Source organism: Micromesistius poutassou, assembly GCF_964030765.1.
Source record: "Micromesistius poutassou genome assembly, chromosome: 1".
NCBI lineage: Eukaryota > Metazoa > Chordata > Actinopteri > Gadiformes > Gadidae > Micromesistius > Micromesistius poutassou.
The window spans coordinates 12,770,932-12,793,400 of NC_140271.1; the positions used below are offsets into that span (position 1 = coordinate 12,770,932).

General features: G+C 46.4%; 1 protein-coding gene across 4 annotated transcripts in view; it reads right to left on the reverse strand.

The window, feature by feature from the left end:
* Nucleotides 1-21,999, reverse strand: part of LOC311381532 (caspase recruitment domain-containing protein 10) — a 26,031-nt gene extending 4,032 nt beyond the window's left edge. For all 4 annotated transcript variants that reach the window (XR_014648489.1, XM_084488464.1, XM_084488463.1 and 1 more), the window contains exons 1-18: nt 21,929-21,999; nt 17,356-17,631; nt 10,492-10,629; nt 9,931-10,117; nt 9,436-9,574; nt 8,929-9,114; nt 7,917-8,036; nt 6,985-7,110; nt 6,332-6,511; nt 4,924-5,028; nt 4,467-4,500; nt 2,924-2,961; nt 2,472-2,560; nt 2,333-2,379; nt 1,749-1,869; nt 1,318-1,495; nt 624-747; nt 1-182 (exon numbers count right to left, since the gene is read on the reverse strand). The exon at nt 1-182 is cut by the window's left edge and continues 59 nt beyond it. Coding sequence is in view for 3 of the 4 variants with exons in the window: in XM_084488464.1 (XP_084344590.1) it covers nt 1-182; nt 624-747; nt 1,318-1,495; nt 1,749-1,869; nt 2,333-2,379; nt 2,472-2,560; nt 2,924-2,961; nt 4,467-4,500; nt 4,924-5,028; nt 6,332-6,511; nt 6,985-7,110; nt 7,917-8,036; nt 8,929-9,114; nt 9,436-9,574; nt 9,931-10,117; nt 10,492-10,629; nt 17,356-17,631; nt 21,929-21,935 (2,277 nt within the window). In the remaining variant the exon portion in view is untranslated. The remainder of the gene's footprint in view (nt 183-623; nt 748-1,317; nt 1,496-1,748; nt 1,870-2,332; nt 2,380-2,471; nt 2,561-2,923; nt 2,962-4,466; nt 4,501-4,923; nt 5,029-6,331; nt 6,512-6,984; nt 7,111-7,916; nt 8,037-8,928; nt 9,115-9,435; nt 9,575-9,930; nt 10,118-10,491; nt 10,630-17,355; nt 17,632-21,928) is intronic.
* Nucleotides 22,000-22,469: the final 470 nt, after the last annotated feature.

Consider the following 22,469-nt stretch of genomic DNA (forward strand, 5'->3'; position numbering starts at 1 on the left):
GCTGCAGCGCCACTGGTACTTTCCCTTGTAACGTGTGTCCGTCACGTGCATGATGTCATCACAGCGCGCCCCCAGGAAGTGGGCGTCTCCGCTGGGGTCAATGTCCAGGTTGACCCGGACGTAGAAGAAGTCAGCACCCAGGAAGGAGGGCGCGGCCAGCTGGGAGCACAGGGCCGCGTAGGCTAATAGAGAGAGAGAGAGAGAGAGAGAGAGAGAGAGAGAAATAGAAGAAGTGAAAGTCAGAGAGACTATTTGCTTTGGGGTGATGTTATAAACACCATTTGGTTCAAGCGTTTATCAAAAAGTGTCTGAGTGAATACATTATATAAACATTGGTTACCTGGTAATGGAGATAACCAGGCAGTCAGTTAAATCTGTATTATATACACAGATATATTTTCACAGATAGTTCTTTTTCGTGAAAACTACAACTCCCATGATCCCACAGTACCTCACAACATCACCATCTGTCATTTCATTCAGAGACATGACATGGAGTTCTGGTTTGTTACTTGTTGTTTGGCTGGTTTGTGAGTGGTTGTTTGTGTGTTTGTGTGGGGGGGGGGATAACAGACATAACGTTCCAGCCGCTGTGTGTGACCCCCTGTAACCCCGGTGCTCACCCTCTGCGTTGGCGCGGTGCTTCAGCGAGGCGGGCTCCGTCCACCACTGCAGGGAGAAGTGGGCCACCTCCGCTGTGCACTGAGAGAGCAGCACACTGCCCCCGCCAAACAGGACCCGCTGCAGCTGCTCAGACACACACACACGCACGCACGCATGCACGCACGCATACACACATACACACACACACACACACACACACACACACACACACACACACACACGAACATGCATGCACACACACACACACACACACACGCATGCACACACACACACACACACACGTGTGCACATGCATGCACATACATGCACACACACAAATGCACACACACACACACGTGCACACGCGTGCACATACATGCACACACACAAATGCACACACACACACACACACATGTACACACGCATTCGAACACGCACACACACACACACACACACGTGCACATGCATGCACATACATGCACACACACAAATGCACACACACACACACACACACACGCAACACACACACATAGACATGCATGCACACACAGACACACACACACACACACACACACACACACACACATGCATGCACATACATACACACACAAACACACACAATGTACACACATAAAAACGTAGAACTTCTGTTTTTATGTGATTTCAAATGGAACACACAATTACAGAAAGACAGACACACACACACACACACACCTCCAGCAGCTCGCTGCCCTCCTTCAGACCGCAGAGCGCGGCATGTGACCCGGGGGTCACATGACTGACGAAGATGCCGGTCTGATTCCCGCCCACAAGGGTGACATCATCGGCAAAGCTGCCCCGTCTCTGCTTAGGTGGGGTAGGTGGACTGGACGACGGGGACACGGGCTTAAGCCTATCAGATCATCGACAACAGTAAACATCACGTGAGGGCCCTCACGTGTCACTTCCTGTGTAACAAACAGACTACAACACTAGTTGTTAAGGGAAAAGTATTAAATGTTACGTATCATGCCCCACTACTGTTACATGACCACAATCATGAATGAAAAGTAAGAATGTGTTCAAGCAGTGTTGAGTGTTGATTGTTCAGTATTGAGTGTTCAGTGTCCAGTGTCCAGTGTTCAGTGTTCAGTGAGCGGCCGTACCCTGGGGCAACAGGGCAGGGTTTGGGCGGCGGGGCCAGGGGCAGGCTGACCAGGTCAGGGGGGAAGACGTTGGAGTTCAGGGAGCTCCAGGAGTCACACAGGGACGACTCGCTGGGGGGTCCTGGATCACAACAGGTCAACACACTTTAGATTAACTGATTGTGGTCCGATGTCAGGACCAGTCGCTTACCAGCTTCCACAAAAAAATCTGGATTCACTTGTTCAGAGTTCACCTAGACTCTGCACAGCCTCCCACACCCCTCTTACGCATTTATTGTATGTGGTTCTTCCTGGCATTTAAAAAATAGTACTTCTTATCTTGTGTAGCTTCTTATCCTAGCTATCTCTGTTGTATACAGGGGATGGGTTAACCTAGTGATTGTTAGTGCTTGACACTTGGTTCTATGAACATCCTTACTGTACCGACAGAGATATATTGTTGTTTCTCTTTCTACTGACAAATGTACTTATTGTAAGTCGCTAAATGCCTGCTAAATGCCCTAAATGTAATTGTGACGTCCTCACTACCCCAAGCAGTCTGCTCCAGAGGCGAGGAAGGTCTAAGTATTCATCATCTAACATACCTAAGGTGTTGTCGTTCTCGTCGCTGCCCCAGGAGTCCAGCTCAAACCTGACCAGGATGAGAACAGCACGGCTCTGGTTAGAGAACATAGACCTACAGGGTTACGCTGAGGAGCTGGCGCTGGTGGCTCAATGACTCACTCCGTGTTGAAGCGGCGGTTGATGGAGTTGATGCACGGGGGGAAGGGGAAGGTCGACAACCGGTTGATTTCCTTCTCATTCTCTTCCATCTGGAGGTGATGAGAGGATGATGAACCCAGGCTGAGTGTTAGCAATATGTACTTTTACATCAGTCCAAGTGTCCAACAAGTGTCCCAGATTGATATGGAGTGAATCAAACAATGAGACAAGACCAAATAGTGTTTCAAGTATTTTCAAGTAGTTTCAAGGGCCTGGTCCACTCTCAAGGGTAAATGTGAATGAATGAATATTGCATTTTTTCCTTTTCAAAATTAAAAAATAGGAATCTAGGTAAGGCACGTCTGTAGAGCATGTGTATGACATTTACACTCTTTTCGTAGATTCTACTCAGTCAGTCGGTATGTCTCTGTCTGTCTGTCTCTCCCTGCTATCAAAATGGACCGAAAACTCACAGACGACAGAAGATTGTCATCCGAGTTGGAACGGGATTCTGAAACGGAAGCACACATTGGATTAGATTAGATTAAAATGCACCGTCAAACAACACTTCCACCACTAGAGGGCTGTATGTACCCTTTTACCAGGTAACCCTGGTCAGGTGTTTTAAGGACACAGGTGACAGGAAGATGACGGAGCACAGGTAGCAGAAACACAGGTTCTTACTCTGAGTGCAAGCATAAGCATATGAGGTATACGCAAGTATAGAATAGGTAAGGATATGATAGTTAAGTATAGGTATAGTATAGTTATAGGTATAGGATAGTATATGATGGTATAGTATAATAAAGCAATAGATCACGACAGGCTGTGGTATACGCTCATTATACCACAGTTAAGGGGCGTTGTCCGTCCCGACGCGCAGCGGAGGTGTCTATGAAATTAAAGTCATAGACACCCTCAATTTTGAAAAAGATAGAAAGTCGGAAAAGCATTTTTTTTAACGAATACAAAAAAGTAGTCCCTCCCGGCTGCCGGCAAAGTGTACGGCGGTTGCTATGCAACACACTGTAGCGTCCTTCAGATAGCCTTCTATCGAGTTCACTCGATAGTAGGCTAAATTGCAGACCGTGTGCCTATTGCTTTACAACATTTCCACCCTCGCCAGCAATCAACATGTTTTTTAGGCTTCAGTGAACTATGCTATCGCTTTTATATATACATAAACAACAGTTAGAGTTAGGCGCGGAGTGATACTGAACTCCGTAAACTGAACGGGCGTCATAGCTCTATGACGCTCTATGACGAACTCTATCGAGTTCGAGTGAACTCGATAGAAGGCTAAATTGCTGGCGACCGTATGCCTATTGCTTTACAATATTTCCACCCTCTCCAGCAATCAACATGTTTTTAGGCTTCAGTGAACTATGCTATTGCTTTTATATATAAATAAACAACAGTTAGAGTTAGGCGCGGAGTGATACTGAACTCGGTAAACTGAACGGGCGTCATAGCTGTGTGTATACGCTCAATATACAACAGTTGGGAACCAATCAGATCGCTTGATTTAAGCCACCCGTTTTATACGGCAATTCACCATGACGTCACACTATGTTCTTCCGGGTGGCAAAAGCCGATGCGTTCTCCGTTGGCACCACTAGTAAACAAACCCTTCCACGATCGAGAAAAACAGAGTAAATGGCTTGAATTAATGATTTTCTTCTTGCGGGGTGCTACGGGACGTCTCATTAATATATATATATATATATATAATATATTATATTATATTAATATAGTTTTCGTCATCGTTTCAACTTCAGATCAACAACAATGTTTTGTTGACTGTGTGACATAGTCTTTATTGTTATTTATTAATTATTATTTATTATTATTATTTGTGTTTACAGCCGGCTGGATGGCTTCTGGTCAGTGGTAGCCGCTCGTTCTGCCACCCGGAAGTGTCGTTACGGCTATTGTTTACTAACATTCTGAAATGCCGTATAAGATAGTATAATACAGGTGTGTCTCTGTGTGTTAACGGTTGCTACGACGACGTACCTCTCGGCTCTCTCACTGGGCCTCTGTGGGGGAACTGTAAGACAAAGGACAGGTAATGACATCATCACCGTGACAACTGTCAGGGGGGGCAAGCACCGGCACGTTGACACATGTTACACATCCTCTTCTGGAGAGCGGGAACAACACTTTACAATCCAGAGGAATGTACTCCCTCCTCATAAAGTACTACGCATTAACAACATAATGACAGGAAAGGGAGTCGATTCCCACAATAACTGTACTAAGATTATTATATGAAAAAAAACATAATTGAGGAGGGTGTGTGTGTGTGTGTTGGTGTGTGTGTGTTGGTGTATGTGTGTGTGTGTGTGTTGGTGTTGGTGTGTGTATGTGTGTGTGTGTGTGTGTGTGTGTGTGTGTGTGTGTGTGTGTGTGTGTGTGTGTGTGTGTGTGTGTGTGTGTGTGTGCGTGCGTGTGTAAATGTGTGAACTCTGACCCTTCTCAGTAGGGGGTTGGAGGCTGAGATGTTGGGGCTCAGGTCCAGACCGGGGGAGCAGCAGGGTCTGAAGCACTGGTCCTCACTGCACAGAGAGAGGTTGGACTAGGAGAGGGGGTGGAGAGAGCATGTGTCAGATGATTAAGTAAGAGGAATTAATGTACACACTTATTGTATGTTGTACGGCCTGCCACTTAAATATAGTACTTAGCATTGTGTAGCATCTTATCCTAGTTATCTTTGTTGTGTACGGGGAAGCGGTTAACCTAGCAATTGTTAGTGCACGGCACTTGATTATATGAACATCCTTACTGTACCGACAGCGATATATTGTTGTTTCTCTTTCTTCTGACAAATATTAATAAACATTTTTCGGGATAAAAGCTTGGCTCCATCGACCTATCCCTCTAGCGCCACCACCATTCATCCATTAATCTATCCTTTATACATCTTTCCCTTCTTCCATTGTACTGGGAAATCCCTATGTTGCTTTGCTTTCCACTTTTTTTTTTTAGCTTTTCCCAGCAGCAACCGGTGGTAATTCCCCCCTGACGCATTGGGCGAGGCCTTATCGTTCCGCTTCAATTACCATCTCACTAAACAGCTGCTGTCTAATGAGGTTGCGTTCGAGAAGGACGTGAAACTGTGTGGATAAACACTGTAACACTATGACCGGTGGACACTCTGCTCACACTGCTAGAGGAGAGGCTCATTGTGTGCACTCTTTAAATCCTTGTGTATTCTACAACCATAACCCTCAGTCCATCCATCAACCTTGTCCAATCAGCCATCCATCTCTCCATCCATCCATCCATCCATCCATCCATCCATCCATCTCTCCATCCATCCATCCATCCGTCCATCCTCCATCCATCCGTCCATCCATCAATTGCATCCAAACCTCGATCTATCTATCCATCCATCCATCCTCCCCCATGTTTGTCCCTCCTTCCACCCATCAGTCCATCCATCAGTCCATCGATCCATGTCTATCCGTCCTCCTCCATGTCCATCCATCCTCCTCCATGTCCATCCATTCTCCTCCATGTCTGGCCCTCCTCCTCCATGTCTGTCCACCACACAGGCTCCATCTCCCTGACTCACACAGTGCAGGCCCCCCCTCCCTGACTCACACAGTGCAGGCCCCCCCTCCCTGACTCACACAGTGCACCCCCCCCCCCCCCTCCCTGTCTCACACAGTGCAGGCTCCACCTCCCTGACTCACACAGTGCAGCCCCCCCCCCCCTCCCTGTCTCACACAGTGCAGGCTCCCCCCCTCCCTGACTCACACAGTGCAGGCTCCACCTCCCTGACTCACACAGTGCAGCCCCCCCCCCCTCCCTGTCTCACACAGTGCAGGCTCCACCTCCCTGTCTCACACAGTGCAGGCTCCACCTCCCTGACTCACACAGTGCAGGCAGGGCCCGGTCTTGTCCCCCTGCTCGCGGCCCCGCTCCCTCTCCTTCTCCAGGAGCCAGGTCTGCTGCTCCAGGGACACCTGCAGCTCTGCGTTCCTCTTCCGCAGACGGTTCTTGTCCAGCAGGCAGTCCGTGTACTCCAGCTGCAGGCTGTCCCGGCTCCTCAGGGCCTGAAGTATGAATGCAATGAATTATGGACGTGTAGATCTCATCGTCTTTAGTTTTTACAGATTTTCACAAAAGAGAAAAGATCAGATTGGTTTACTTAAACACTCACCCTCTTTATAACCTATTAAGCTATATATTATAGCTTACCATAAAACCGTATTGATCCGTTTAAGAGACATTCAATATGTTTGGGTTGTTTGACACGGACGGCGACACACGCAATGATGTCAACGATTAAGAATTCAGTTTGACATTCAATATTCCCCCTTTTTAGCTTCCTAATAGCAAAGCTCATCGAGAGCCGATTTATGGCCTGGTACATGCTTCAGCCGACTGCCTCTAATTGTCTGATTGAGGTGGGTGCGGTTCACCAGGCAACCTGAAGTGGCACTGTGTCCTATTATAGCACGTGGTGACACATTATGTGGCTAGCAGTGCGAGAGGTGCTGACAGATACATGATGGGACTCACTGACCTGGTCCCTCTCCTTCTCCAGCTCCATGGTCTGGTTGAAGTAGGAGATGCTCCTCTTCTGCTCCGTCTCCCAGTCCAGCTGCAGGGTCCTCACCTTCAGCTGCAGCTGCTCACACTGGCCCTCCAGCTATGGACATAACACACAGTAAGCTATGCTACACACAAGAACCAAGGTCACTGTTCTCAGGGATATGGTGAACTAGCCACCTCACAAACTACTTGAAAATGCATTTGGTAAGCTAGCATCAAAAGACAGAGCTGTGTTAGGTTGAATGCCTTAAAGACACACAAGATTACAAGAGATATGGTATAGCTACGTTGAAAATGTAGTGATATGGTAGCTAGCTAGGTTTAAAAGGGAGCGTACCTATGTTCCCCGGGTCCTATGTTCCCCGGTCGCGACTTTGTTTTTCGTAGGTGGAATCATAACCATAACCATAACTGTAACCCTCACTCTAACCCTAACCCTAATCGTAACCCTCACCCTAACCATAACCATAACCGTAACCCTAATATTCATGATTCTTCCGGATTCCACCTACGAAAAACACATTCGCTCCCCGGTCACATACAAAGCGGGGAACATAGGACCCGGGGAACATAGGGATGACCCCGGTTTAAAACACTGTCACCTTGCTGTTATTGTCAGTAAGCGAAACTATGTTTGAAATATACAAGCTCAGCCCAATGTATTTGGAGATATTATAAGCATAGCAATGCTCAGCTACATTTATAATATCCAATGTCATCACGCTGTTATAGGTGGTAGGCTAGGCTAAAATACATTTCAGCACACAGGGTTAGCTTGCCGCATAGTTGGAAGGCTAAGACCTGATTATATTGGCGATAACCCAAGATTAGCTTGACTAAGCTAAACTCCAAGAAATCAGTGAAACTGAAAATTTTTCTCGGGACGTTTTTCACCAGGCTTACCTCTTCCATCTGTTCCTCTGTGCTCTCCAGCTCTTCCTGCAGTCTGGTGATGGTGTCACACATCTCCTGCCTCTGCTCCGCAGCCTCCTTGCGGTCTTGCTGCAGGATGTCCATCAGTGCCTGTCGTAGGAAACCATGGCAACAGAAACCAATCAGCATTTTAAAAGCATTGAAGTTGCACATTGATGTACATTCCTGTTGTAGGAAATGTGCTTTAATAATAAGTAGAGGAGAAATGTATCAATGCTTTCAGCAACCTCCGAAGACCAGAGGTGTTATTCTTAATTCTCCCGAAATGATGAATTAATCACTAATGACAACCATTCCACAATCAATTCTATACCTATTTTCCCAATCTAGTCTTAGTTACGTTGTAATTCTACAGCCTTATTGGGTATGATATTTGACTTCCAAGCCCAGTGGTCGCTGGCAGTGTTGGGGTAGTTACTCCAAAAACGTAATTTTGAGCTTCGATTGCACGTCGGAATAACACTTGTCCAGGTAATGGGAAAATGTTTTCTTGTCGGATGTTGGCTTGCGCGTCTAGATAATATTTGATCTAGTATTTTTCTAAATCTGGGTTGCGACAGTTGAAAGACACTTCTCGCCTGGGCATAGAGTGCATTTGACTCAAATAGTTTTGTCCTTAGTGAGTTAGTGAGAATATCGCCACTGGCCGAAACCCCCTGTCTCCGTCTCTCCATTTCCCTCTCTCCTTTGCACCAGCAAAGATCTGTCGGTACAGATTGCTATGGCAACGTGCCGAGGCAAGCACACAGGCAGCACACACACAGGCAGCACGCATGCATGCACCACTTAAACAGATCAGAACTTTACACACAGGCAAACATGGCTTGGGTAACGCAGGAACGTGCGTTCCTATAGTCTAGTAAAGTAGTGTAGTTACCGATATTTTCAGTGTAATGCGTTACTTTACTTCGTTACCCAAAAAAGTAATATCGTTACTGTAATCCGTTACTTTGTAACTCGTTACCCCCAACACTGGTCTTACCCGGGTTTCAGACGTTGGGGCATCTTTCAGGATGTTGCTGTGCTGAAGAGGCTTGAGAGGTAGCGGCGGCGGCGTTCTCTTGAAGCTGTTGTGCAGCACACTGTTGCGCTTCAGAGACAGAGAGCCAGCGGGGCCGCTGCTGCTCAGTCGGTCCGCCTCCACCAGCCTGAGCTTCAGCTCCTCCACCTGCGGGCCCAGATCAGATCATCAGAAGTCTCATTTTCTATTCAGAATTTTGTTAGTCAGTTCTTCACCAGGTAGCCCCTGAGAAGAAACCTGCAGGGTGCTCTATGACCTCGTCCTCTTAAACTTAAACTTTTTAATATCATGATCCACAAGACGATTTGTCTGTGGGACCCAACGAGAAACCTCTGAACCCACCAGAACGAGTGATCGGTTCATTACAGGGCTCAGGCTGCGATCCAACTCTAACAGGAACTCAACTTCTTTTTGGGTCCCGACCCCTAGATGAAGGCCTGGTCTAAGGTACCTTCGGCTCCCACCCACCTGTCGGAGGAGCTCCCTCTCACGGGCCGAGGCCTGGCCCTGCTGCTCCAGGGCCCTGGAGTACTTAACGGCCTGCTCCAGGTGCTGGTCCTTCAGCCTGGTCAGCTCCCGGCTCCCTGACTCCCAGTCATGACGCAGCCTGGATGGGTGGGAGGGGAGGGAGAGGGAGAGGGGGAGAGAGAGAGAGAGAGAGAGAGAGAGAGAGAGCGAGAGGGGGGGGGGGGGGGGGGAGAGAGAGAGAGAAAGAGAGAGCGAGGGGGAGAGAAAGAGAGAGGGAGGGAGGGAAAAGGAGAGAGAGAGGAAGAGAGCGAGAGAGAGAAAGAGAGAGAGAGTGGGAGCAAGTCATTTATCACAGTATCCAAAGTGACTTCATCAGAGCATAAAATATGAATTGTAGGGCTAACGCAACACAACATACAGACCCATACATGTGCACACACATCCACAAATCACAGACACACCCCCACCACCACCATGTCCCCGGCGCCCGCCCACCTCTCCAGCTGCAGCCGGTCGTAGCGCAGGTCGTGGGCCTTCCCCTCGGCCCGGCCGCGCTCCTCCTCCGCCACGCGGCAGCGCTGGGACAGACGCCGCTCACACAGCCGCGCGTTACGCAGCTGGTCCCGCAGCTTCTTCACCTCCAGCAGCAGGAACTGGGTGAGGCCCTCCGGACCCTCCTCGTCTGGGACCCCACACCCCCCCCGTCAGTACAGCGGGGGGCTCCCCTGGCCCCCCCGGCCCCTCAGCAGAGCTCAGGGACCCCCTACTCAGACTAATGTGACGCTATTATCATGTAGCCTCATTATCAATGTTGGATTCTCCTGGAACTAATGTTATACTGTTATCATTTAGAATCATTATTAATGTGGGATTGGCCTAGAACTAATATGATACAATCATTTAGCATAGCATTATTAATATTGTAGTGGGCTGGCTTGAACTTATATTACAATGTCTCCGTATTGACGTCATGTGACTCAGAGACTAGCTGGCTAGGAGCTCCAGGCAGCCTGTGGCTGGAGGTGGGGGTGGAGGTGGAGGTGGCGGTGTAGCTACCCAGGATGAGGGAGCAGCGCTGGGTGGCCTTCTGGCCGGTCAGCAGGGTGAACTGCTCCGGGTGGTAGAACTCCAAGGACTCCATGAAGGCCTGCAGTCCCCGGGGCCCCTGACCCCGCAGGATGTCCAGCAGACGCCCTGGGGACCCAGGCAGCATCAGGACCGGCTTGGGCCACAAGTCCAGGTCCAGTCTCAAGTCTTTGGCCATAAGTCCAGTCTCAAGTCCAGTCTCAAGTCTTTGGCCACAAGTCCAGTCTTCAGTCCAGTCTCAAGTCTTTGGCCACAAGTCCAGGTCCAGTCTCAAGTCTCCTATGGTTGTACTAGGGTTGCACCAAACCCACTATTTCATTCCGAGTCAGAAAAATAAAACCATGTTACACAATTCTCTATCCAAATATGGATAGTTTCTGCTGCTGGTTGACAAAAACTACAAAAGTGCATACACACAAGTTCACAACACATAACACAAACATAGTATGCTTTGAGTTTACATATTTTGTAGAGATTACTAGCCATACTAATGCAAAGTAAATCCTGAGTATTATCTCAACTTTTAATATTCTTATACTTAGTATAAGAATAGATACTTATAAGATAGAGCATAAGTATCTTACTTTTATAATCCCAAACTTTAAAAAATATTTTTATGGTTTGTATGTATGTATGTATGTATCTATGCATGTATGTATGTGTGTGTGTGTGTGTGTGTGTGTGTGTGTGTGTGTGTACGTGTGTGTGTATATGTGTGTGTATACATGCATGTATTATTTTTGGAATCAATGTATTTATTTAGCTATCTATCTCAGTCAGCAGTTGTCTGTTAAGAGAACTTGAAACACTAGTATTCTGTTGCTAATGGCCGTAAAAAAAATAACATTGCCTTGAGCACACATACACACACACACATACACACACACACACACACACACACACACACACACACACACACACACACACACACACACACACACACACACTCTTTCAACCTGCAGGGTTAAAGTGTGGGGCAGAGCACACCTGAACAGCTGCTTCTGGAGGCTCTTTATTGACAAGGGGCCCCTCTTGAAGAGAGATTCTAGGAGCCTAGCCTAGAGACTCTTGAAGAGTCCCAACGCCGGAGCTTTGATGTCTGGGTCACTGTCTGGTTTTAACTGGAAATGTCCAAACCACAGTATCGATCAAACTAGACTAGCTAAATGTTAAATGCTAAATACTAACAAGACAGCGGTAATGGTAGAAAACCAGGTACTTTAAATACCACAGTGGTTATCTACTATGTGATCTTGGGAATGTAGATTACCACAGCACATACTGTGGTAATCTACATACAACTAGATTAGCTACATGATAACAAGACAGCAATGGTAGAAATTAGGCCACTTTAAATATAAAGAATGCACAATGTTTAACTTCTTCTTCCTCCTGTTTTTCCTGTTCTTAACAATTATCTCCCCCTCTCCCTCCCTCTCCCTCTCTCTCTCTCTCTCTCTCAGAGGGTGAACAGCTGTTTGACTGTATGTGCGTGCCTACATGCATGCATGTGCTTGCCCACCAGTCTTGCTGATAAGCAATGGGTGCTGTGTGTCTGTGTATGTTTGTCTGTGTCTGTGAGTCATGGTTTCACAACGTGTTTCAGGACTGCGTCTGCAGCAGGTCACAGAAAGTAAATCTTTACTTTCTTCATTCATCGTGTGTGTTTGTGTGTTTTTGTTTGTGTAGGCCAGTTGCGCCTTTCTGTCTAACAAAAAATGCTGTCTCATGAATTGATAAGCAGAGTATGTTGTGTTTGCCATTTGTTGTTGCATCCTCGTCAGGCTTCTACGTATGAGGGGCCGTATGGGACATTATTCAGAACTAGCATGCGCATACGAAACCAAACTCATTCACATACTAAACTGAAAACCTTGAACACATAGGCTACAAGTGAAAAGCTTTTACATACACAACTGAAACTCTCTCACACAAACAACTGAAAAATGATACGCTCACATACACAACTGAAAAGCTTGCATAAAAACTAGTGAAACCTTTTACATGGACTACTGAAATGTTTTTACACATACTAGTAAAATGCTCTCATATACACAGCTGAAAAATGTCCTCTCACACACACATATGAAAGGCAAGGCAAGGCAAGGCAACTTTATTTACATAGCACTTTTCATACACAAGGCAGACTCAAAGTGCTTCACATATAAACATTGTCATACAATAAAAGAAAATAATAGATAAGTAAAAAAAAGTAAAATAGATAGAAAATAAAGGCAAAGTTAAAAAAGCATTTTAGAAAGTGCAATGTATTTAAGATCAACAGTCTCTGATACCCACGTCGGGACTCCGACCCGACCTAAAGGAACTTGGTCCTTACCCACATCGGGACTCTAACCCGACCTAAAGGAACTTGGTCCTTACCCACGTCGGGACTCCGACCCGACCTAAAGGAAACTTGGTCCTTACCCACGTCAGGACTCCGACCCGACCTAAAGGAAACTTGGTCCTTACCTATGTCGGGACTCCGACCCGACCTAAAGGAACTTGGTCCTTACCCATGTTGGGACTCCGACCCGACCTAAAGGAACTTGGTCCTTACCCATGTTGGGACTCCGACCCGACCTAAAGGGACTTGGTCCTTACCCATGTTGGGACTCCGACCCGACCTAAAGGGACTTGGTCCTTACCCACGTCGGGACTCCAACCCGACCTAAAGGAACTTGGTCCCTAACTACGTCGGGACTCCAACCCGACCTAAAGGAACTTGGTCCCTACCTACGTCGGGACTCTGACCCGACGTTTTGTTTTACGCCATATGCATTCAACCTTCCTGCATTCTTTTTTCCGGGCTGTTACAAAAGCAGCTTTTCTCCAGGGTGCCTTTTGTTTTCCAGAAATCGTTTTAACCTTATAAGGTGCAATGACATCTATGACTTTCAAAATTTTCAAATTAAAGTTTTCTAAAAGATCATCAGCAGAACATGGGTTGAGAGGTGGTAGCAAGGAGATGACCTTTTTAAAAAGTACATTAGAATGTTCATTGATATACTGTTTTTTGACAGTATTTGGTTTTGTCTGTATGTCGGGAATAAAAGATATATTAAAGAAAACACAGAAGTGGTCCGACAGTGAAGGATCAGTCATTGAGAGATCTGAAACATTGAGACCCTTTGTGATAACCAGGTCTAGAGTGTGCCCCTTACAATGAGTAGCCTCTTTCACATGTTGAGACATTTCAAATGTGTCCAAAATGGTAAAAAGTTTTTTTGCACACTTATCATTAAAATCATCAGTATGAAAATTGAAGTCACCAGTTATAACTACAGTCAAAGTCTGTGGAGATGCTAGACAATAATTCTGTAAAGTCATCGAAGAAATTTGCGGAGTATGTGGGTGGCCTGTAAATAATTAATAGAAGAACTCTGGGGGAACATTGCAATACAGCACAAAGGTATTTGAATGATGGAAAATCACCAAATAACATCTGTTTCCCCTAAAATACATTTTTAAATATAGCAATAACATAGCAGTAACCCCTCCACCTCTTTTTCCAGATCTACATACATCAAAAAAGTTATAGTTGGGAGGAGCTGCGATTTGTGAGGTTAGCAGTGCATCTAAGTTTCCCTTTGTTTACTCTCTCAGTGGTTACAGCAGGAATGCAAAAGTTGCCATGTTTTGACATAGGCAACCTTGGGTTCAGCAGATTATGTGAAACTTCCTTCATACTGTGTCTACAGCTGAACCCTTTTTTGTCTCAGTAATAATCAGGACTACTATCAGTTTGATGCCAACATTTTTCAATTTCTTAAATTCATCTGGAAAATCATAAAGGGAGGAGACAGTGGAGCTGGAGTTGTTGTTGTGGCTATGGGAGAGATGAGGCTGGCGGTCATCGTCGATGAGGAAGTGCTGGAGGCGTGGCCGTTCCTCGCCAAGCCAGCATCTGTGATGGGGGAAGGCATGGTGTTGATGGCGTTGGGCGGGCTGTTGTCTCTCTTCAAGGTCTGTGGTCTGTCTGCTATCTGTGTGTCAGATAGTGGCACAGTAGATGTGTGGGGGAGGCTGTAGTCTCGCTTCTTCTCAACCTGTGCTCTGACTGTGGCCTGTGTGTCAGACCGTGGCAGGGTAGATTTGTGGGAGAGTGAGAAGAGAAGATTGTCCCCTAACAGTTTTGAGCCTAACCTGTTTGGGTGTAGGCCATCTGCTCTGAAAGGGTATTTGCAGAACAAGTTGAAATTGTCAATAAAGCCTCTTCCTCTTTCATTGCAGACTCTGGAAAGCCATGTATTGAGTGCAAGGAGACGACTGAATCTGTTTATTCCCCTGTCAACTGCTGGTATGGGTCCACTGATGACCAATGAATGACCTAATGTGTAATTTGTCCAGTATGTCCAATAGATCAGTGAAATCCCTCTTCACAAGTTCTGACTGTTCTCTTCGAATATCATTAAGTCCTACATGCACAATAACCTGTGAGATTTTGGGGTTTTCCAATATAATTGTGGCTAGTTTCTGGGTGACATCACTAACCGTCACATCTGGGAAGTAGCGTGTTTTGATCTTCTTACTGGTTATATCCTTTATGGTTGAGTCTCCTACAATCAGAGTGTCTGGTTCATCTGCTTTCTGTGGGATGGGCCCTTGTTGGCTTGAGGTGGTGGTGGCAGACGCATGCACAGCTCGCCTCCGTGGCGACTGGTTCTTGTTCCGTCTCTGTCCGCACCGTCCATCCGGGCGCATCTGGGGGCTCAGGTGTGCAGGGGTGGCAGACGCATTCGCAGCTGGCCTCTCTGGTGACAGGGTCGTGGTCGGTCTCTGTCCGCACTGTCCGTCTGGACGCATCTCAGGGCTTAGGGGTGCATGGGTGGCAGGCGCGTCCGTGGACTCTTGATGTGGCAGGAACCGGTACTTCAGCAGCAGGGTTAACTTCAGCGATTGGCTAATCTGGCCGATACATGCTACTTTATCTTTGGGAAGCTTAGCATTTGGCGTCGAGTGAATTTGTTGATTCATTTTGGTATGTTGTTTGGGCTTAGCGCCGACTCTGTGCCAGTGAGAGGCAGCTGGAATGGTCTCTCTCTTGTCCAGCTTCGGGAAGGATACAGTGTAGCTTTGATCATCTTGTTGTGTATTTGTCCTAGCTCAGCAAACTCACCCATCGGCACTGTATCCTGGAGGAGTCCTTTGCATTTTTCTAATGCTGCTAGCCTCGTTTCAAATAAAGCCACTGTCTGTTGCAGTTTGGTGCAGTCCATGTATTTCCTGGTCTCCATGCCTGAGACATCCGAGTACAGAGGCATGTTGGTGATAGGAAAGTCCAAGGCTTTTGTTGCGGTCTGATCCGGTAGTCATAAAAGTGCCAAAATGTATTGTTGAATCGAGCGATGGAGGTCGACGGAAACAAACTATATATTCTTAGGTATTATGATTTGATATTATGATGAAATAAAATAAAATAAAGTAGACCTGAATGAAGAATTAAGTAGTTTTTTCCACTGCCTAGCGGAGCTTCGGGAAACATGACCTCTCTCTCTGCTGCCTCTGTGTGTGTGAAACCATTCACATACTATACTGAAAACTTCACACATACACAAGTGAAAGCTTTTACATACACAACTGAAACACCTTCACCCAAACAACTGAAAAGCTCTCATAACAACTCATAACTTCTTGTTGAACAGGAAGGCCTTCCTGTTCAGGCCTTCCTGAGTGAACTGAAATGCCTTCCTGTTCAACTGAAAATCCTCACACACATAAGTGAAAAACTTTCACATACATGTCTGAGGTTTTCAGGATAGTATGTGAATGATTTCATATGTGTATGTGAGAGAGAAATTTTCATTGTTCAATTTTCTGTGTATATGAGCACATTTTACTAGTATGTGTGAAAGCATTTCAGCAGTCTATGTAAAAGGTTCCACTAGTTGTTATGAGAGCTTTTCAGTTGTTTGAGTGAAGGTGTTTCAGTTGTGTATGTAAAAGCTTTCACTTGTGTATGTGTGAAGTTTTCAGTATAGTATGTGAATGGTTTCATATGTGTGTGTGAGAGGACATTTTTCAGCTGTGTATATGAGAGCATTTTACTAGTATGTGTAAAAGCATTTCAGTAGTCCATGTAAAAGGTTTCACTAGATTTTATGCAAGCTTTTCAGTTGTGTATGTGAGCGTATCATTTTTCAGTTGTTTGTGCGAGAGTGTTTCAGTTGTGTATGTAAAAGCTTTTCACTTGTATGTGTGCAAGGTTTTCAGTATAGTATGTGAATGAGTTTGGTTTCATATGTGTATGCGCATGCTAGTTCTGAATAATGTCCCATACGGCCCCTCATATCTACGGGTTCATGCCCGGTCTTGCTCAAAATATTTGTGCCAGTTTCGGTCTGGCTGTTTGACACCAGGCCTGACGCCATCCCTGTCTGCAAGTGTGCACATGCGTGTGTGCGTGCGCGCGTGTGCGTGCTTGTGTGCGTGTGTGTTAGTGCGTGCATGCATGTGTGTGTATGGTTGCGTGCTCAACAGCTGAGCTGATGTGTAGGGGGTACTGCCTTTGTGTGCGTGCGTGCGTGCGTGTGTGTGTGTGTGTGTGTGCGTGCTTGCTCACCAGCCTTGCTGATGCGTAGGGGGTACTGCCTGTGTGTGTGCATGCATGCGTGCGTGTGTGCGTGCGTGCATGCGTGTGTGTGTGTGCTCACCAGCCTTGAGGATGTGTAGTGGATACTGAGTGCATGCGTGCGTGCGTGCGTGCATGCTTACATGTGTGTGTGCGTGCGTGCGTGCGTGCGTGCGTGTGTGTGTGTGTGTGTGTGTGTGTGTGTGTGTGTGTGTGTGTGTGTGTGTGTGTGTGTGTGTGTGTGTGTGTGTGTGCGTGCTCACCAGCCTTGCTGATGCGGAGGGGGTACTGTGTGGAGTTGAGCACCTCGTCCTCGTCCTCCCCATCCATCACCTTGCACTGCCTCAGGTACGGCGTGAGCTTGGCGGGGTTCAGGATGCGGGTCAGCTTGTGGCGCACGGCCTCCACCCGCTCCCACAGCTCCTCGCAGCGCTCCTCCGCCCAGGGGGACGACGGACGGGCCTCCCCATCCTCCTCCTCCTCCTCCTCCTCCTCCTCTTTGTGGGGATGTTCAGACTCCTCCCCCCAGACAGACAACCCTGGCACAGAGTTCCAGATTGGTTCCCACCATTTTGACAAACAGCGGTAAGGCACCTGACAAGAGGCTGGAAAACTCAACGACTAGCACCGATAGTATGGGTAGCCCAGTTAAACACTACTGCTAATACCGTCGCTACCGCAACTACTGTTTTGCCTTTTAGTAATTCATCTGCCATTTGACAACTAGAATGATTATCCCAGAGGAGGCAGCAGCATTACTTATTAAACCACAACAACTCAGCTCACAACAACTGTGAGCTGGTTTCTGCTGAGTGACTTATTTGATTTGGTTTATGAAATGTGTGCTCTGTCCACAAGATGGGTGCCATCAAGGACTTACAGCGACTTTTCTTACAAGCTTTAACTAAGGACAAGAAAGATGTGTCGGTACAACAGAGTCTACAAGTACAAGTGACTGCATGTCTCTGCCCCTATATGAAGGGGCTCGAGGAGGAGAGACCTTTGATTGGTTCTGCAAGGCAGGGTTTTTATTAAACTCTCTCATTGTTTCTGGTTAAGGCAACCAAACCTGGGAGATTATCCTCGTTCTGTAGTTGAGCAAAGCCTTAAGAGTTTTACTTGTGAGTCAACAAAATTCATGTTTTCTCCGAGCTGCCAAAGAAGAAGGAGGAGAGTTTGGCCAAATATCCCAAACTCCGCCAAAACACATGACTGGCTCACTAGCTTTATCAAGGTCTGCCTGGCCTTGTGGAAGACTCTGGTCATGCGGGGTGATAGCACGGGCAGAGTGTGTGCATGCCGCCAGGTAGGCAGGTAGACTGGAAGGCCATCCAAACATCCAAACATTGAATGAAATTAAATGCTACCACAATTCCAGCCCACGCTGGGACGCTACGAGTCCCCCCCCCGAGGGTTCAGCTGGCCCTACAGCTCAAGTATTAAATACCAAGTCCTGCAGGGGCTGAGGAGGGCTTCGCTAACGACTCGATGGCACTGATTGCTCAGATGTTGTAAAAGGGGGTGAGTCCAATCCAGGGTTGGCTCAGCTGGTGACTCATTGGATGGTAGGGTGGCAGCCAGTCCAAATGGAAGACAGCCGTTCACTAGGTGCACCCAGTAGACATATACTGGGTGTATATATATATATACAGTATATATATTAAATATATAAAAATATTAAATATATATATATATATATATATTACAGATTAATATTATGGCATAAGGTGACTTTAAAAAGCTTTAAAACAGATAAGACAGAAAGACAGACAGATAGAAACACAAAAATGTCTGTCTATATGTGTGTGTGTGTGTGTGTGTGTGTGTGTGTGTGTGACCTCACCTAATGCCCTAATATTAATCTCCCTCCCTTCCACTCGTCTAGGATTCTCTTAAATAAGTATGATTCAATGCGTTCCCGCGAAAGGGAATTTCCCCCAAGGGTCGGAATTCCGGAATTCACACACACAACTGGTGCTGAGTCATCCAGCAGGAATGAAAACACTGGGTGATTCACGCAGGTCAGCAGACAAAGCTTTCTAAAGCCCGAGGTTTATTGTGCAGCAGCCTCCACTGGACCCACTGAAACCACTTCCAGTAATTTGCTGGTAAATCTAAGCCTGCTATAGAAGGACACAAATGGAAGAAAATCACAGCCATGATGTTTTGAGTATAAGCCATTGAATTTTGGATATGGAAATGTGATCACCATTGAATTTATACCATTGAAATAGTATACTTTGAAAATCAGGTCATCTGAATTTATTTGTTTTGAATTTGAAATTCAAACAGATAGGGAAAACTCAGGTTGCAGATATTCTGAATACGAATATGAATATGTTCATTGCTCATATGGTGGTCAAAAAATACGGACCAGAAAGTTCAAGCTATAAAAATTGGAACTGCAGTAGCAGGGCATTCCAAGGACAGGCCTAAGCAATCAAGACTGAATGCAATCTCATCTACTGCCACCCTATCAGAGCACGGTATGTCAGTCATGGAATCAAACAAACCTGCTCGAGAATCAACCCAACGATGGCAGGGAGAACGCTGGGGCTCCAGTAAGTTGTCCGGTTTACATCAGTTATGTATATTCAGACTCTGATCTCGATAAGCACAGGGGGTTGAGGGTTCAAAACCCCTCAGAACACAACATAACAGCTATGATGACAACATTCGGCTCGATCACATTCAGTCTCCATTGCTTAGGCCTGCCAATGATTTTTACGCTGGGTTCAATGAGGACAACCCGGAACCTTACCAGCGGCTCCTGAGAAGACTTAGGAAGTTTGCCATGAAGCCCAGCGTTCTCACAGACTCAGCACATCACTACAGAGAGGCTCAGCACATCACTACAGAGGGGTGGAGAGGCTCAGCACATCACTACAGAGGGGCTCAGCACATCACTACAGAGTGGCTCAGCACATCACTACAGAGGGGCTCAGCACAACACTACAGAGTGGCTCAGCACATCACTACAGAGGGGTGGAGAGGCTCAGCACATCACTACAGAGGGGCTCAGCACATCACTACAGAGGGGCTCAGCACATCACTACAGAGTGGCTCAGCACATCACTGACCATGTGGAGGTCATCAGCAGAAACTGATCTCAAAGGGGAAACAGAATCTGACACAACACTGATATCAACAATGGCCTCTTGATACCGAGGGTTTACTGAAGGTTAGGTCACAGCATGGCTCACCATGGCAACGGAACAGAGATCAGTCCAATCTTGGTATCCGAAACTCTCCCTGAATTCAGATTTAACATATCTGGTTAACCTGGGAATCCAGTTCCAGGAAACATACTCAACCAGATCATATAGAATCGGTGGGTTGATCAGTTGATAGGACAACATGAGAAACATGAAAATCGTGTGGTATATATGTATTATATATATTTATTTATATATATTATACATATTACATGGCTCTTCTCAATGCTGTGGAATGCTCCGTTCACTTGCATGGACCTTCCCGAATTCCGGTGGTGAATTATTTTTCAATAATGATGCTGTCAAGGGAAAGTGGATTTTTTCACGTCTTTCGTATCACTCCGCAAGTAGTCCGGTAACTTATCAACCCCAGCGGATTCGGTTGCTAAGCGACGTCAATGTCTTGGGCGGACTATTTCTCTGCTGATCAACACTACCAATGGTAATTGTAGAAAGACACAGTGTGTGAAGTTATTTTTTCGTTTTGGCAAGTAACCGTGTAATAAGCGGGATAATGTATAGAACGTCGCCGGTCATTATGTTAAATAAGCCCCTTCAGGGCCCCTTCTGGAGAAGGGGCATCAAAAATCATAGGACAAGCCATCCCATCTGTAGCCTCTATCTACGCCACGAGGACTAGCCATAAAACAAAGTGTTAGATGATCCCTCCCACCCTGTCAGGTCGCTCTTCAAACTACTGCCTTCTGGAAAGAGAGTGCAAAGTCTCAGGTCCAAAAAACATCCAGGTTTCGCAATAGCACGTACCCTGCCACTATCAGGCTCCTCAATGCTCAGGCACTCAGGTGTAAACCTGTGCTAAATGCACTCTGCACTTTATAGACTGCACAAACACTTTATGGGAAGTTGGAATAGCACAAGATCTTTTTATCTTTTTATATTTTTACTGGTTTGAATGATTGTCTGTGTCATTATATTTTATGTACTGTATGTAATATGTGTGTATTGCCTTATTTTAACCTGTGTGGTACTACGACAAATTCCAATCAACTGTGTTGACATAATATGGCAATAAAGTTATATATCCATCTAAAGCCTTTGTTAACCGGTGAGGGACATGTTTCCATGTTTCTCACACTGGGGGCAGGCCGGGACAGGTCAGGGTCTCCTCTGGAATCTGTCATCACAAACACCCGCAGCATGAGGAAATGCATTTGAAAAGCTTGTTGGTAAAAAGTACGCTGTTTCTTATCTACTGCATTGCGCTGAGCGGATAACACGTGTTCATGTTTGGGATCGGATCTCCAGAGTTGGTTTCTGCCACTCGGAGCTGCAGCGAACATTAAGCGCTTTGGGTTCTGGAGGCGACGCCTTATCTTCTCCAGGAGGGGGGCGTCACTTCGTCCTCACGAAGTACTTCTGCCGGTTATGAATGAATGTCGAGCTAAACTGATCGATTCGAGAAGCAATGTTGAACTAAGTCCATATTTCGGAATGGCAAGATGGCATAATCAGACATTATTTACAATACTTTTTGCTCCATTACGCACCATACCGTGCGTACTGGGAAGGGTGCATAACTGGTAGGCTAATAAGGCATCCATCATGTATTACAATTAAAAACAAGGAACAAATGCACGTCATGAGGTAATAACTAACTTACCGCTCATTGTCTCGTTGTGATGACAGCAGGAGGGTAGAGAGCGGACGAACCAGACGCACCTCCACCGTGGAGTGAGAGCGACTCATCTGAACAGCGGGTGAACTCCAAGGGGAGGTCTGATGGCTGTACACACACACACACACACACACACACACACACACACACACACACACACACACACACACACACACACACACACACACACACTCGCGCTCATAAACACAAACATGTGGGCGGTTGGGGGTTGATTTGACACCTGCCGGAGGCTTTTGGGGTTCAGGCAACTTGAGCAGTTACAAAGTAACGGATTACAGTAACGATATAAAAATAAAAATATCGGTACACTACTTTACTAGAATATAGGAACGCGCTTTCCTGCGTTACCCAAGCCGCGTTTGCCTGTGTGTAAAGTTCTGATCTGTTCAAGTGGTGCGTGCATGCGATTGCGTAGCCTACTGCCTGTGTGTGTGTGCTGCTTGCTTCGGCAGGCACGTTGCCATGGCGATCGATTTGAGTGACGTAGCTGCTGGCGCGAAGGAGA